Genomic DNA, 16,242 nt, shown 5'->3' on the forward strand with positions numbered 1-16,242 from the left:
TGAGCGGGGGAGGGGCAGAGAGAGAGGGAGACACAGAATCTGAAACAGGCTCCAGGCTCTGAGCTGTCAACACAGAGCCCGATGTGGGGCTTGAACTCACGAACTGTGAGATCACGACCTGAGTCAAAGTTGGATGCTTAACCGCCTGAGCCGCCCAGGCGCCCCTGAAGTCAATTGTGATAGTTAATGAACAGGTTCATCAGCCCTTTTAATGTTTTCTTTTTGCAAATATGAATTTTATTCCAATCAACAGCCTTGGGAAGAGCTACTGTAATTGCTTGGTGATTTCCAGTGAGTGTTTTCTAGCACCTTGCAAAATCACAGAGTTTAGTTTTTCTAAATCCCTTTCGGAATGTTCCCATTGGGCTAGGTTCATCCAGTATTTGGCCTGGGCTCATGCACTAAATGATAAAAATAAGAAACCAGGTTCGTAAGTTCGAATAAATGTTAAAATCTTCAACAAACCTATGGGGGGGGGGGTCCCAGTCACTTTAGGAAACTCTGCAACTAAGGCTCACGATTCAGCCTTGGGCCACGGAACATAAAAAATTCAAGGTATTTATTTGGATCTTCGGAAGCCTTAACTTTAAGGAGGCAGGTGTGAATAGTTCAGGAGTGGAGGGAGACTCAGAGGAAAAGGGAAGTTTGACAAAAGGATTGGAGTGAGGCAGCAGCACTGTGTGGGAGTGGGGGCAGGTGCAGAGTGAGGAAGAGAAAGTGGCCCCAGAGCTGGGGCCCAAGCACAAGGTGGCTGTCAGCCTGGGGATAAGGACCACCGGGGAGAGGAAATAAGAGTCCTCAGAGGCCATTTTGACTTATTTCAGTTGTTTGTCTGCCTCAGTTAATTCAGAAATGGTATTTTTGTAAAGAGGCAAACTGAGAATCCTGAAAACGTCTGAAAGTGTCAAGGCACCGATTAAGATGGGCATCCCGTTCAGGCTTGTGTGTTTCGAGGTTGTTTTTTATTTTTTCGAGTTGGAGCTTTGTGATTTAATTTTGAGCAAAACAATTTGAGGAAGATCAAACGTTCCCCATAATGGCTTTGAAGTTAGAAATTATTTTTCGTTAAGTCTGTCCATTTGGTTAGAAATCCCATTAGGAGGGGGCATAGTTTTTAAACGTGGGTCCAGTCAGGATCCCAGAAAGGAGGGGCATGGCATGACCTCAAGAGCATTTTGGTGCCTAGGATCCTATATCTTACAAGCTTTTTTTCTTCAAAAAAAAAAAAAAAAAAAAAGAAGACCTAAACAGTTGCAAAAAGAAGTTGGACCAAAGGACAAACAACTCTCAAAAAGGACAAAGCCTTAAAACATCTCAAGTAAGCCCGGAGAGCTCAAAACACAGAGCAAGGCTCAAAATCCAGGAGCAAACCTACCCTCCAACCCCAAGGTGGGTGGCACACTTCGGGGAGCCCAGTGGGCTCTGTGGGCACCGGCACCTGTTTGCTCAACAGCCTGGAGTCACTGGGAGTCTTCTCCTCACGTTGATTTTCACAGGGTGGTCAACATGCTGGGAAAGGGTGAAAGGCATACTGGGAACGGGAGCATGGCCTGCTGGGAAAGGGTGAGAGGCACACTGGGAACGGGAGCGTGGCCTGCTGGGGAAGGGTGAAAGGCACACTGGGAACGGGAGCGTGGCCTGCTGGGGAAGGGTGAGAGGCATTCTGGGAACGGGAGCGTGGCCTGCTGGGAAAAAGGGTGAAAGGCCTTCTGTGAAACGTGGAGACGACTGACAAGCCCGCTGACGGCCTTAGGGTCCTCCAACAACAGACGGGCTGGAGTTGGGTGTGAATTTTCTAACTAAAAGGCATATGTGCCTGTGGAAACTCGTAATCAACGTGCAGTAGCTCTCGGGTTTGGAAAGCCTGGGGGCGTCTCTGCACACCGTGCTCCCCACTCTTGAGGACGTACACACGCACACCGCGGTTGCCGTTGCCTCTTTGAGACGACGCCGGCTGCCATGCACTGTCCACTTCTTTAGGGGGACTCCTTTCCGGGCCGGGAGGTGGCGCTCCACTCGCCCCCGGTGCTTTCTGCCTTTTGGTGTCGGTGAGGGCACCTCGGTTACGGGGGCCCGAGCTTCCAAAGAAGGGGCTGGTGGGGGCGGAAGCAGTGGGAGAGGAGGCAGGAGGACCGCTGGCCTGACTAAAGGCCCTCATCCGAAGCCCGCGGGGGATGTGAAGCCCGGAGGGATGGGGACAAGCAATCCGGCTTTAGTTTTGTTACTTTCTCCTGGAAGATGGGTTTTGTGTGTGAGCGGCGTGGTGGTGGGGGGGGGGGGGGGAGCTGCCCGCAGTGAGGTCAGGTGGGCGGGGCCACGGTGCGGTCCGAGGACCTGGAGCCAGGCAGCTGGGAACTGAGGCCACAGCCGGGGAAGGGGCCAAGCAGTGCTTGGGGGTGGTGGCAGGTGGTGACAGGTAGCAACGTGGGAAGCCTTGCAGGTTCCCGGAGGAACAGGGTTCCCCACCACCGAACACTAAGTAGTCCTCATGCACGGGGTGCCCAGAATTCAGCTCGGTTCTGACACCGTGCACCCAGAGACGCGCCAGGTCCCACGGGTCACGGCCTCCATCCCGCACCCCCACCCCCACCCGTGCTCCCGCCACAGGCCACAGAGTGGAGGGTCCTCCTCGGGCTCTTGCAGCCGGTTAGAGCGGCTCCCAGAGGCCAGGGAACCACGCACTCGCGCTTAGCGGTGTGTGGAAGGATGCGATAAAGGACACGAGGCAGCAGCCAGATGAAGAGACGCACAGGGCACGTCCGGGGAGGGCGCAGAGCTCCTGAGTCCTCGAGTCCTCGCCGGGTGCCACTCCCCCCACCCCTCCCTGCCCGGAGGCCTGCGATCGCAGTCCTGGGCGGTTATGGAGGCCTCGCTGGAGCCCTCTGACCAGTGGCGGGTCCTCCCGGCAGCCACCCCGCCCCTGGGCAGAGACCCAAAGTCACCTTCGTTAACGTAAGCGGAGACACATCTGTGGCCCTTTTCACTGGAAATTCCACGGGTTTTGGCGGCCGTGAGCACCACACACCCCTGAGCCTTCCCTGTGTAGTGTTAGAACCTGCTAGGTGCTGCACGTCTTACCTGAGAGCCTGCTTAGTGCGAACACGATTACCTGTGAGTAATGTTCAGTAACAAAAGTAAGATGCTACGTGCACGCTGCTTCCCTTAATCATTCTCCTTTCCTTTTCCTCAGGGGACCGTGAAACAGCTCCTACTGTTCCCAGAGGCGGAGGGGAGCCCATGCTTCCTTGACATCTGTGGAAATTTCCTGGTTGTGGGGACAGACTTGGCTCACTTTAAAAGCTTTGATCTTTCCCGAAGGTACAGTCTCTGTCCGAATAAAAGTATAGACGTATATCTGGAGATATTGCGGGTTCAAATTGAGGCCATTGCAATACAGTGAATTTCTCAATAAAGTGAGTCAGATTAATTTTTTATTTTCTCGGTACATGCAAAAGATAGGTCTGTTCTCTAGTCAAGTGTGCAGTAGCATTATGTCAAAAAAAACGTTCGTGCCTTAAATAAGAAAGCGGTTTATTGCTAAAAACTGCCGACCGTCACCTGAACGTGCAGCACCTGTGAGCACAGGTCACCGTAATAAATATGACAACGATGAAAAGGTTTGAGATAAGGCAAGAATTACCAGAATGGAACCTGAAGACACAAAGTGAGCAGCAAATAACGTTGGCAAAACGGCACCGACTGACTTTTTGACTAGGGGGTTGCCGCAGACCTTCCGTTTGTAAAAAACACAGTGTGTGGGACGGGCAGTAAAGTGAGGTATGTTCGCACACTTTGTAAAAACTAACAAAGGAGTTTTTGTGGTGACAGCGTGGTGGGTAGAAATGGACAAGAGTCATTTCAACATTAACGTGCCGCTGAATTTTTTGAAATGCTCTATGTCTTGGCTTTGAAAATTTGTTTTGGGCCCATTCCGTTCTTGGGGTTGTGCCGCTGTCCGGTGAGCATGGCGTGAGGGCAATATTGCTAACGCCTAAACAACACCCGTGGCGGCTAGAGCTTTGCTTTACCTTGGTGCAGTGTTTGGAAAAAAGAAGGATCTCTTTCCATTCCTTTTTTGTTGTTTTTGTTTTTGAGAGAGAGAGAGAGCGAGAGAGAGAGCACACATTCACGTGAGCAGGGGACGGGGCAGACAGAGAGTGAGAGTCCCAGGCAGGCTCTGTGCTCAGCGCAGAGCCTGATGCGGGGCTTGATCCCACGACCCTGGGATCATGACCTGAGCAGAAATCAAGAGTCAGACCCTCAACCAGATGAGCCACCCAGGAACCCCTTGGCTTAAATTCTTAATACTTGCGTAGTGGGGAAGGGCACATACGGGACAAGGGTTGAGCAGGTAGAGCCCAGGGGAGTTTTTAGGCAGTAAAATTTTCTACGTGGTAGGGGCACCTGGGTGGTTCAGTCGGTTAAGCATCCGCCTTTGGCTCCGGTCATGATCTCACGGTCTGTGGGTTCGAGCCCCGCGTCAGGCTCCGTGCCGACAGCTCAGAGCCTGGAGCCTGCTTCGGATTCTGTGTCTCCCTCTCTCTCTCGCCCTCCCCCACTTCCAATCTGTCTCTCTCTCAAAAATAAACATGAAAAATGTTTTTCTGTGGTAAATACAAGGCACCACGGTTGTCAGAGCCTATGGCACTTTACAGCAGAAAATGAGTCTTAATGTGCGTCAATTTTAAAAATCTTTCGGGGGATCCCAGGATAGAGTACGGAATGTGACAGTCACCTAAGTATGGTAGAAATGTGTGAACCAGCCCTTGGAGAGGCGGTGCTGACCCCGGCCCTTTGGGTAGTGGTGGTGGTGGTGTTGATGCTGGGGGCTGAGAGACCAGACACAGGACCGCACTGCCGTCCACAGAGCTCCCCGCACAGGGCACAGGGCAAGCGTCCCGCGCTGCCGCTCAGCTGCACAGAGTGAAGGTGCAGGTTTTGGGAGCCGGGGCTTCAGTGCTGGGAGGAGGTGACATAAGCGAGGGGAGGAGGCGAGAATGAGCCTCATGGCGAAGGGTTGAGCACAAGTCACGTTTGGCTTCATACGGACACAGACGTCGGGTGCGCGTCGAGACCTCTCCGGATACACGTCCGGGCACCAGTGAGTCCGCGTGCGGGGCCTTGCTCTGCCAGCACGCCCAGGGCCCAGGTGCGGGTTTCCACAGCGCTCTCCAACAGGACCACGAGGCTCCTTGGAGAAATTCTAGGACGGAGGCAGGAAATGTCACAGGAGCCTGGAGTCAGACAAACTGTCCCAGCCTGGGGGGCCTAAGGACACGGGGCCTGGAAGGGATCCTGGGACACGGAGGACGGCAGGGAAACACGGAGGAAATGAGAATTAAGTGGAAACAGTCGGGAGGAGCCACCACTGCCGACCCAGTGCCGTTTGTAACAGCGTCACGCCAGAACCCAGTAAACGGGCTAGAGACACGCGTGTTTGTACATGGCACGTGGGACAGCAGCCCGTTCTGGCAGGACGAACGGCCAAAACGTGTCGCAGGGACAGAGGCTGAGCACAGAGGAGTAGGGGGAGGGATACGTATTCACTTCTGTTCGTTAAACCTGGGAACTTTACAGACTGACCCAGACGTTGAATCAGTATGCTTATGCCTGAAAGTAATACGACGTTATTGTCGTCGTACCTCAGTTTAGCAACTTAAACTGCTGACGCTCGCCCTGTACCCTGATCTGGGCCCTCTGCCGCGGCGCAAGACCCCCGGCGTGCGAGCAGCCACGCCTTCGAGGAGCCCCGAGTTCTTTGAAGGAAGGTTTCTATTCTCTCAGAGAGCGGGCTCTGGCCCTGTGACCTGCCCGGCCACAGGCCTGTGCCTCCCCTGAGCCCCCGTGTCCCCCTACAGAGAGGCCAAAGAGCACTGTGGTGACCGGAAGCTGGCCGATCTGATCCCGGGCGCAGCGGGCATGGCCTCGCTCAGGTGTAACGCCAGCGGCGGCAAGATCAGCATCCTCCTCAGCAAGGTGGGTGCGCGACAGCAGCTGCTCCCCGGACCGTGGCCTCCTCTGGCTGTGCCCACTGTGCCCCCCTCCTCCGGACCGCGGCCTCCTCCGGCCGTGCCCGCTGTGCTCCCTTCCTGCCACGAGACCTGAGCCCCCACCTGTCCCCGGTCCCTAGTTCCTCTGAGACGGCGGGTCCCCCTGTGCAGGGTCCCCCTCTGCACCTCTTCTCTTTTCTGTACCTTTTCACCAGCCGGCTGCGTTCTCTTGGCGTGAGGGGGCAGCAAGGCCCTCTGAGCCTCTGGCTTAGAGAAGGCAAGGACAGCCAGGGAGCAGAGTCTGACAGAAGGGACGCGGACACGTCTGTCCTGCCCTGCAGGCAGTGAGCCTTGCTGCCCACGAGTGTTCGCTTGCGAATCCATTCGTTCACCACCTACTTACCGGTTGCCTTCCGGGAACCAGGCACTGTGTTGGGCACCGCGGACACAAGCCGATGCCTAATTAGGAGAGTGTGGCCCCTTCCTGTGGACAAACAGACGTCCATCAGAGACGGTCCAACTGCGGGCCATGCTGGGCGGGAGGCTTCCAGACGAGCATGTGGCAGGGGCGGGGGAGGCACAGGGAGACGCGCCCCGAGTATAAGCAGGTGGTGCAGCGTGACCTGAGGGTGTGCCATCCCTGGCAGAGGGTCGAGGCTGAGGCCGGCACGGTCAGTGGGCCATCACACGGGCGCCGGCCTTGGTGCAGGGGCAAGGCAGGACCGTCACGTAGCACCTTTCTACAGGTTGCTTCTCGGTGGTGGGGGGGTGTGCAGAAGTCTTCTGGGGGTTGGGGATCATCTGGGGCGGGGGGCACGGATGGGCGGGGACTGATTCCACCCCGGGCAGCCACGTGGAGGTCGAAAGGGGGACGGTGGGGCGTCCTGTCTCAGTGCTGAGTTCGAGGCTCCTCGGGGCGGCACGTGGGCCAGCGAAGACAAGCCTGAGCCTCAGAGGCTAAGTCTGGCTGGAGATGGGGGTCCTCGGGCAGCAGGAGGGCGGTGCCAGAGCCCAGGGGCACGGAAGCAGAAGCAGGGTGGGCATCCCAGGACACGACACCATCTCCCTGCTGCTGGGGTGAGTGCATGGCGCGGGCGGGGACAGTGCGGTGACACTCCGGGACAAAAACATCTCTTCTTGCACCAGGAATTCTTGTCCGCGGTGAAAGAAAACATGGCAAAGAAATAAAGTTCAGGCAGCACAAGCGAGCTTGTGGTGAAAACCAGCTGTCCCCAGCCCCGCTGGCGCTCCCCGCGGGAGGGTGCACTTTGGAAAGGAGGGGCTGGCGTGGGCAGTGGTCCACCTTTCCCCTGGGCGGGGGGCGGGGGGGAGGCAGGAGGCTGGGCACCTTCAGTGTCGCTGACGCGTCTCCCAGTTCGTTGTTGGTCTCTCCTCTCGCGGACGGTGTTTGTGATGAGAAACCGCTGATGCCATCGGGCTTACGGTGTTCTCTGTCTGAAGTTTTGACGGGCTGATCTTCTTGTTTTTCTTGAGTCCTCAGGCCCCATTTAGCGTCCTGCCGCCTGGTAAGACAAAGCCTTGCACAGTCTCCCCGAGTCGTAGGCATTCGTTCCCCCACCAGCCAAGCTGCTCCCCTTCTCTCGTCTTCACTCGCCTGTGTGAGAACTGGTGCGTGGGGATCCACTCCTCCGTGTCCCTGTGGTTCATCCACCTCAGCCGGACAGCTGGCGTTGGACCTCCACAATGTTCTAGAGTTTCTCGGCCCCCTGAAATTACAAAGTACCCACCGGGCAGCTGTCTCAGTGGGACGACGGTGCACCGACACCCACGTTAGGAGTGCTGGAGTGGCCGGCGGGTCGTGGACGCCACACGCTTGTTCTCAAACCCACGGGGCGCCAGCCACGCCGTTCCGTGAGCCCCGTTTTGTCTTCCCCTAGGCTGACGGCATCCCCGATTCCAAAATCTGCTTCTATGACGTGGAAATGGATACCGTGAGTCTCCTGGACCTCAAGACGGGGCAGGTTGATCGGAGGGAGACGCTGTCCTTCAACGGGCAAGAGACCAAGAAGTAAGGCTATGATTCGGCGGGACTTCAGTGTAAAGCTAGTGAAAATGATACACAGCTCCCGAGCAGGTGGTGGCTGAGTGACGCTCCAGACTTGAAGGCCCTTAGCAGGTGGTGGTGGAGGAAACAGTGAAGCCAACAGCCCCGACAGTTGGGATGGATGTGAGCCCCTGGGGTCCTGGAATTACCCGGCAGAAACGGGCTTCTGGAAGGGCAGTGGCAGCCATGGGCACACGGTGGCCCGGATGTTGGGGGGAGTGGCGGTCACTCAGCCTTGTCTGCACCTGGGAAGGGAGCGCGTCTGTCTGGGTGGTGGTGTCTTTCTAGAAAAGTAATCACTGCTCTTCAGGGAGTTCGTATAACCTGTGTTTGAGTTCCTGCTGCTGCCAGGGACACGCTCGCCCTGCCCCACTGAGGGCTCACCTCTGACTCTGGAAAGTGACACCTGAGGACCCAGTGCACGGCTCAGGACCCGGGGTGCACACTGCGGCCGGCACCCACACCACGTGCCCGACAGCAGAGCCCGAGGCCGGCCTTGCCGGGCACCTGCTCCTTTTCTCTGTTACAGTCCCCTCCCACTCCACTGCTGAAACCCTTTTCCAGAACCTTCTTTCTCCTGGGGGCTTAAACTGGTTGCCACTGGTGGCCCTGCCCGAACAGGCCCACCCTCACCTCTCCCCAGCCTCGCTCTGCTTTCTCGGCCCCAAATGTCCGCTGGAATCTCTTGTCATCACCTGCACCTCATTTCCAGAGATCACTCTTGTCTCGGCCGTGTGCTCAGAAACCTCACAGCTCACCTCTCCCTTAGTCGCCTCGGCTGTGACTCGTCCCATTTCCCTTGTTTGAATCATGTCTCAGACTCACGCTTTCCCTCTGCCCTCCACCTTCAAGCCACGTCCTCCCCGGCCCAGCCTGTCACTCCTCTGGTGGCAGCAGGGACAGTGCATGGCCTCCCCGCAGACTCCCCTCCGCTTCTGAGATCTGACCTTCCTTTGCCTCCAGACCCACCTTGTCTATGGGCAGCTCACCTACCCCTCGGCACGTGTACGCCCTACAGGACGTGAGGTCCACACCGGTCCTGGCAGGCGCCCTCTGTGGAGTCTCCAGAGCCAAAGCGTCACACGCCCTCCGACGAGGCTGCCCTGGGCCTCTTTGACTGGCTTTGTTTGATGTGAGCGTGCCCCCGGCAGGCTGGCTGCAGCATGCTGTGGGAAGGGGCCCCGGAGCAGGCAGTCTGTGGAGCGCACAGCAGCCTGCGGACGCGGACGCCGACCCTGGGCACGCGTTTCCAGAGCGCATCTCAGCCCTCGGGACTCAGGATGGGCCTTCTCTTCCAGGAGCCCCGCCTTTGCGGACGAAAGACTGAGGGATCTCGTTCCCGTGAGCCACTTCTGGGACCAGAGCGAGCCCAGGCTGTTCGTGTGTGAGGCCGTCCGGGAGGCGCCGGGGACCCCGCTGCAGCCCGGGGACAAGAAGCCCCCCGCCGAGGACGGCCCGGACCCCACGGTACCCTGACTGCGTCGTGGTTGTCTCTTGGTGCAGGGGTCTGGGCAGGTTCACGGTCCTGACGTGGTTTATGGGAAAGCTGGAGGGAGGTTGGTGCCCGTGGAGCAGACTGCCTCCTCGGCACGCGGCCTGCGTGGCCTCCGGGTTTGCGTGGCGGCGGGCCCCACCCTCTCTGTCTGCTCCCACTCGGGCTGTCCTGTTTTAGTTCTCCCATGACGTCGAGTGCTGCATATTACTTTCTCCCTGGGACCGAGCCTGCCACCCTAACAGTTAACAGAGCTAACCCATGGCAGGCGTGTGTCCTGGGGCTGGGTCAGCAAGGCCGGCTCCCACTGACCTCCTCGCCCTGGCCCCTGACCTCCACCCTACCAGGCACCCCCCACCCACCCCCCCGTAGCATCCAGGACTCTGATGCTTTCCTTACGTACGTTGTCAGAACGTCTGGAGCTCCCTGGGAGAGGCCAGCGGCCAGCTGTGCCTCCCTGTGATGACCTTGTTCCGAGAGGGGTCTGTAGCAGGTCCCAGTAAGTCGGCAAGGGCAGCCAGCCTGCTGATGCTGGTGGCCTTGTGTCCCTGCCAAAGGAAGGCCCCTCTCCCCAGGGTGGTGAGCACAGGGCCCAGGATTATCAGCGGTGGGTGTCTGTGCCCCCAGACATTCAGACGCACGGCCGATCCTTGGTTCTGAAACGCTGAGTGGTAAACAGGTGGCATCTCCGTGACTCTGTGACTGGAACAGGAGACGGCCCCGGGCGGGCGGTGAGGGTGCGCGCTGATCGCCACTCTGGGGCCCTTGCCGGCGCGCTGACCGGGTGCCGCGTCCGGGCTTCTCGAGGAGGGTGAGGCCCGGGAGGGCTTCGCCCCCTGGACCTCCTGCTGCTCCTGTCCACAGGGGGCTGGACGGCACTGCCGCCCCGGTCCCTCCACTCCCCTCCCCCCCAAGAGCGGATGAGAGAATCTTTCTGCTGCTGTCTGTGAAATGAGAGTCGAGGAGCTGAACAGAAAAACTGACACCCGAGAGTTCTTTGGTGTCGTTTACCAGCTGGGTGGGGAAAGATGTGTTTTTGCTACAAGAAAACCCGTCCCTAAGAGGGTCTAGCGGCTCTCCACGCAGGATGTGGCACGTCTTCCAGAAGGGGGCTAGTGGATTATCCGCATGAGGCTGTGTGCCCACGTTCGTCCTTTCTTCTCTGTGTGTCAACATCCTGGCCGTGAACGTGGGGATCAGATGCACGATGGAAGGTGACGTGGTCACACCAGAGCCGACGGCGTCTCCCTCTCCCTCAGGCTGACGTGCTGGTCCTGTCCTTCTTCGTCACCGAAGAGCATGGCTTCTTGCTCCAGGACAGCTTCTCCCGGCCTCCCGCCTACCAGACCCTTCTGGGAATTCAAGTGCCTCACTATTACTTCACGAGGAAGGTGGGAGCCCTGCGAGCGTGGGGCCGCGTTCCCGGGTCCCAGCGGGGCGGGGGGTCTCTGGCGGCCGCGGCTCACCCCTCGTTACGCACCGCGCAGCACGTGCTCTAATTTGTGCCCCAAAACTCCAGCAGCTGGGAGGCCCCCGGGTCAGGAAAGTGACAAGCCTTGGCTGTGCCGTCAAGACAAGGTAGCACGGACGTGACGTGTCCGCGGTCCTCGGGTAGGGGACTAACGGTGATGCGGGCGCAGAGGTGGCCCCCGGGGACAGGCCAGCCTGTGGCTTTTCAGGAAGCGTGTCTCACTCACACGTCTGCTTGTTTGTTTTCGACGGAACGGGGTTGTTTTCACACACGTGCACGCTCCCAGCTAGCTTGTCTTGCAAAGAGTTGTCTGCCTCCCCTGGGGCTTGGCCTCCTTGTCGCCAGGGTCTCCGGACCCATGAGTGTCTCGCGGCTCCGCCCACAGCTTTTCTTCATTCCCTTATTTTAAACCATCTCTGCCCTCACGCCGGCATTTTTCTGGATTTCATTCTCATTTCGCGTTCCTCAGGAACGTTCATCTTTCCTTTGACCCGAGGACTCAAAACATCATGAGAGCGCATTTATGGTTCCTCCTATCGAGTTTTCCTCCCAATTTCCCTGATTTGGTTTGAAGTGGGGTTCAAGAGCGAACAGTCAAGAAAGTTCTTGAGATGTTCTGGTACAAAGGGGTGGTTTTATTACGGCAGGGGGACAGGACCCGTGGGCAGAAAGAGCCACACCGGGGTCATGAGAGGCAGCTGTTATCCTTGGGAGTTGGGCGGGCGGAGGATGGTAATGACAAGGAGGTTTCCAAACGGACCGTCCGTACGCTGGAGACTCCAGGATCCCGGAGGCCTGGCTGTCGTCCGGCTGAGGGGGTTTTCCCGCTAGCAAAGCATTACCGACCGTGAAGACAGTGGGGTTCCTGGGGGAACGTCTGCTCTGCCGGCCTCAAGTATTTCTCCACGGGCTGCAGGTTAGAAGGAAAGTCAATCTTATCCGCATTTCTCTTGTTCTGCCCGTTATTCCCAGCGTGGACTTTGGTTTCTCCCGTTCGCGTGAGCCTTCCGTGTTCCCCTCACCATCCGGCCCCTAGACTTTGCCTTACTCGTACGTGGCCCCTTCTGCTTGCGTTCCTCTGTCCCTCTGTCCCCCGGCTTGTCGGGGAGTCTGATGCCACAGCAGCCCCGGTGTGGGAGCCGCACGCCTACGTCGCTCCGCGTGGCCCCTGTCCTGGCTCAGACTGTGGCTTGAACAGTCCGTCACCATGTTGTAATGCAGGAAATAGTTTATGAACTAGATTAGCAAGAAAAGGAATCTTATTAACTTGATCTCTAAAGTGCTAGTAAGAGGAAGCTGTGAAGCATCGTGTTTCTTTAAAAGCTGCCCTTCTTCTGGATTACTGACCGTATCCGAGGCCGTCAGCATTGCGTCCGGAGGTCCCCTGTCTGCACACTTGAGGGTATGGATGAGAACGTGACAACCCAGGGTCCCCAGCTCAGTGCCCCCTCTCGGAACAGAGCTGAGGCTCCGAAACGAGGGCAGCAGCCATTGCCTGTGGCGGGTGAGCCACGGCACTCTTGTTTCTGTGAGAATTCCCCGGTGCAACCACAGTGGGCCCGGTTCTGATCAGAATGGGGCACCGGGTGCACAGCAGACTGACCGGCTGGAAGTCCGGCCTCTGCCTCACAGTTTGTGCACACGTTTTCTGAAAGTTCCCGCTCAGGGCCGACTCTGCAGCTTTCAGCCTCCTCCTGACGTGACCCAGCCTGCGCTCATCCACCCAGACTGGGGGCTGCCCCAGGCCCTTTGCTCATGCTCTGCTCTGTGCCTCGAAAGGCCTTGCCATCCACACCTGGGTGTGACAAATCCTACCAGTGTTTCCAGTGCCCCCCAAAGTTAGAGACTTTAGGTGAACGTCAGGGAGCAGCAAGATGGGGGGCTGCTGAGAACTGAGTGGGGGCAGGGGTCACGCAGCAGCAGCCACGGCGATGAGATCTGTTAGGGTTCCTAGACTCAATTCCGCCGTGGCGAGGGAGTACCCCACAACACGAAGAAAGTCTGATACCACCTGGGGGCCTGAGAATTCAACTCCGTTTTTTTCTTTTTTATTTAACATTTATTCATTTTGGGGAGACCGAGAGCGAGCGGGGAAACGACAGAGAGAGAAGAAACACAGAATCTGAAGCAGGCTCCAGGCTCTGAGCTGTCAGCACAGAGCCCAACGTGGGGCTCGAACTCACAAACCGTGAGTTCATGACCTCAGCTGAAGTTGGACGCTCAACCGACCGAGCCACCCAGGCACCCCCGTTTTTTTTTTCTTAAAAAGATATTTTTAAAGAAACATAGTTAATATCCAAAGTTACACTGGCCGCAGGTGTACAACATAGTGACCTGATCCTTCTGTACACAGCTCTATGCTCAACACAATCCAGTCGGTTCTGACACCGTGCACCCAGAGACGCGCCAGGTCCCACGGGTCACGGCCTCCATCCCGCACCCCCACCCCCACCCGTGCTCCTGCCACAGGCCACAGAGTGGAGGGTCCTCCTCGGGCTCTTGCAGCCGGTTAGAGCGGCTCCCAGAGGCCAGGGAACCACGCACTCGTGCTTAGCGGTGTGTGGAAGGATGCGATAAAGGACACGAGGCAGCAGCCAGATGAAGAGACGCACAGGGCACGTCCGGGGAGGGCGTAGAGCTCCCGAGTCCTCGAGTCCTCGCCGGGTGCCACTCTCCCACCCCTCCCTGCCCGGAGGCCTGCGATCGCAGTCCTGGGCGGTTATGGAGGCCTCGCTGGAGCCCTCTGACCAGTGGCGGGTCCTCCCGGCAGCCACCCCGCCCCTGGGCAGAGACCCAAAGTCGCCTTCATTTTGAGGCCTTATCATAGGGAAATTCCAGGGGTTTTAGCAGGTGTGAGCTGTGAATCTGTGGTGAGGAAACGTATGGTCGTTTGAGTGACCAGTACATACTTGTTATCAATGACAACGTCCCAGGAGACCAGGGACTAGCCAGGGGAGCCGGGTCCAAGGAGCGTGGGCCGTGACCACCTTTAGAGAGGCAGAGAACTGGGGCCTTCGCAGAGAGAAAAGCGTATGATGCGGGAGGCGGGGCGCGTGTGGGCCCCAGGCGAGATGGAGCAGAGCAGCACCTGGCAGGGCGGAAGGGAGCAGGGTGGGGAGGGGGAGGGCCCAGGTGCCGTCAGCACATTGTCTCCTCAGGCCCGTCTGGGAAGCGCTGCGCATGGTCAGTGGTTCTTCTGAAAAACATCAGTGAGGGCACACGACTAATCTGGGTTACGGCTTTGGAAAGTTCTGCCGGAAATCTTGTTGGCGTTACTTGATTCTAGGGCCCCGTGCCCGTGCGAGAGCGCCTGGCTTGGCAGCGAGACCTCTTGAGGCTGTGGAGTAACCGAGGGGTCGGCATTCATGAGCTAGAGGCTGAGGGACAGGTCCCTACGCGGGACAGCCTGTGCTTTCCGCTGCCCAAAACCAGCGCCCACAGCTTGCCCGGTGCCCGGCAGGGACGGCGGCCACCTCCGCGCCCGCCTGCGGAGAGACCCGCACGGACACGCGTCTCGAGCAGAGGCTCAGTGTGCGTATCCGCTTCCCCGACCCGACAGCTAACGGTGTCCTTTGTCATTCAGCCAGGAGAAGCAGACGGGGAAGACCAGGGGGATCCGGGGCGCCACCGCGTCCCCCACCTGGTGGGCAGGAGACCCCTGCGAGACTTCGTCGGACTGGAGGGCTGCGATAAGCCCACTCAGGATGCCATGCTCGACTTCAGCTTCTTTGTCACCATCGGAGACATGGATGAAGCTTTGAAATGTATCAAGCTCATCAAAAGGTGAGGACTCTGCTCGCTGAGGTAGGAGGGCACGTGTACACCTCCGGGAGCCTCTCTGTAGGCCTCTGTCCCTTCTCGAGGTTCTGAGAAGCAGTAACTCTTCTGTGACTGTGTCACAGAGGATCTCCTGGTTTGTCACCCACGGAGGCAGGTGTATTAGGCAGCACAGCAGGGCGTGGGCAAGCCCAGCTCCCCTCTGCTGGGCTCAGAGTCTCTTGGGCTGCTGTGTATTTGACTGATTTTTAAGTGTTCCGGGTACCTCGTAGTTAGAAATGCTGCAGTCGCTAGATATTCGCAGTACCTGTTCCTCTGGGAATAATTGCTACTAAACAGGAAGGCTTCGGTAACAAACACCTGAAACAGTACAGGGAAACACAGTTAAAATCGCTCTAAATTAAAACAAAATTTTTTTTTTAATGTTTATTTTTGAGAGAGAGCATGAGCCGGGAAGGGGCAGAGAGAGAGAGAGAGAGAGAGAGAATATGAATCCCAAGCAGGCTCCAGACCTCTAGCTGTCAGTGCAGAGCCTGATGCGCGGCTCGAACCCATGAACCCCGAGATCATGACCTGAGCCAAAGTCGGACGCTTAACCGACTGAGCCGCCCCAGGCACCCCATGCTCTAAAATGTTTAATCAAAGGCTGTCTCCAAGCAGCCGCGTCTCCATTCCTGAGAGAATTCAGCAACTCTTCTCAAGAGCACTTACAGGCGTTCACATCCGAAGGGCAGGAAAATTATTACATGGTGAAAGTGTAGCGGGAACACAGAGATGAAAACTGAACCTGTCACCTAGAACAGCCCCTCGTTTGCAGTGATGGTACTTTTCAGACGAGCGCATGACTCCCAGTCCCTTGTCTTATTTCTAAAACTGTGGCCAAACCTTGTTTCTGGAGCAGGCCGTGTCCACACTGACCTCTCCACGAGAGGGCTCTTCACTTGACAGGTGAACCAGAGTGGCTGATGGCACAGCCCAGTCTTTCTCTGGCCTCCTTTCATTTACCGTAAACACAATCACAACTACATGGTTAGCTATAATACTTTAATGTACCTTAGTATAGTCGTATGTGTAATATTATGAAATCGTACATCTTTTTTTTACGTTATTTATTTTTGAGAGAGACAGAGTCAGTGAAGGGGTGCGGGGGACAGAGAGAGAGGGAGACACAGAATTCGAAGCAGGCTCCAGGGTCTGAGCTGTGAGCGCAGAGCCCGGTGTGGGGCTCGAACTCATGGACCGTGAGATCATGACCTGAGCTGAAGTTGGACGCTCAACTGGCTGAGCCCCCCAGGCGCCCCTGAAATTGTACATCTTAACTGTTTCATTATTCTTTTAAAAATCGATTATTTTTAGCATGTGCTTGGGGGGTGCGGAAGGGTCCATTGTGGAAGGAAGCTCAGAGGGAGGAAGGTCAGACTTAAACGTTCCCATGAGTGTGCTGGGG

General features: G+C 57.3%; 1 protein-coding gene across 9 annotated transcripts in view; it reads left to right on the plus strand.

Annotated features, from left to right (window-relative positions):
• IFT140 (intraflagellar transport 140) overlaps positions 1–16,242 on the plus strand; it is a 75,091-nt gene that overhangs the window by 26,364 nt on the left and 32,485 nt on the right. For all 9 annotated transcript variants that reach the window (XR_006198004.1, XM_042922968.1, XM_042922965.1 and 6 more), the window contains 6 exons: positions 3,191–3,318; positions 5,859–5,976; positions 7,889–8,019; positions 9,354–9,522; positions 10,807–10,938; positions 14,602–14,801. Coding sequence is in view for 8 of the 9 variants with exons in the window: in XM_042922968.1 (XP_042778902.1) it covers positions 3,191–3,318; positions 5,859–5,976; positions 7,889–8,019; positions 9,354–9,522; positions 10,807–10,938; positions 14,602–14,801 (878 nt within the window). In the remaining variant the exon portion in view is untranslated. The remainder of the gene's footprint in view (positions 1–3,190; positions 3,319–5,858; positions 5,977–7,888; positions 8,020–9,353; positions 9,523–10,806; positions 10,939–14,601; positions 14,802–16,242) is intronic.

This window comes from Panthera leo, chromosome E3 (genome assembly GCF_018350215.1).
Source record: "Panthera leo isolate Ple1 chromosome E3, P.leo_Ple1_pat1.1, whole genome shotgun sequence".
In the NCBI taxonomy this organism is placed as follows: Eukaryota; Metazoa; Chordata; class Mammalia; order Carnivora; family Felidae; genus Panthera; species Panthera leo.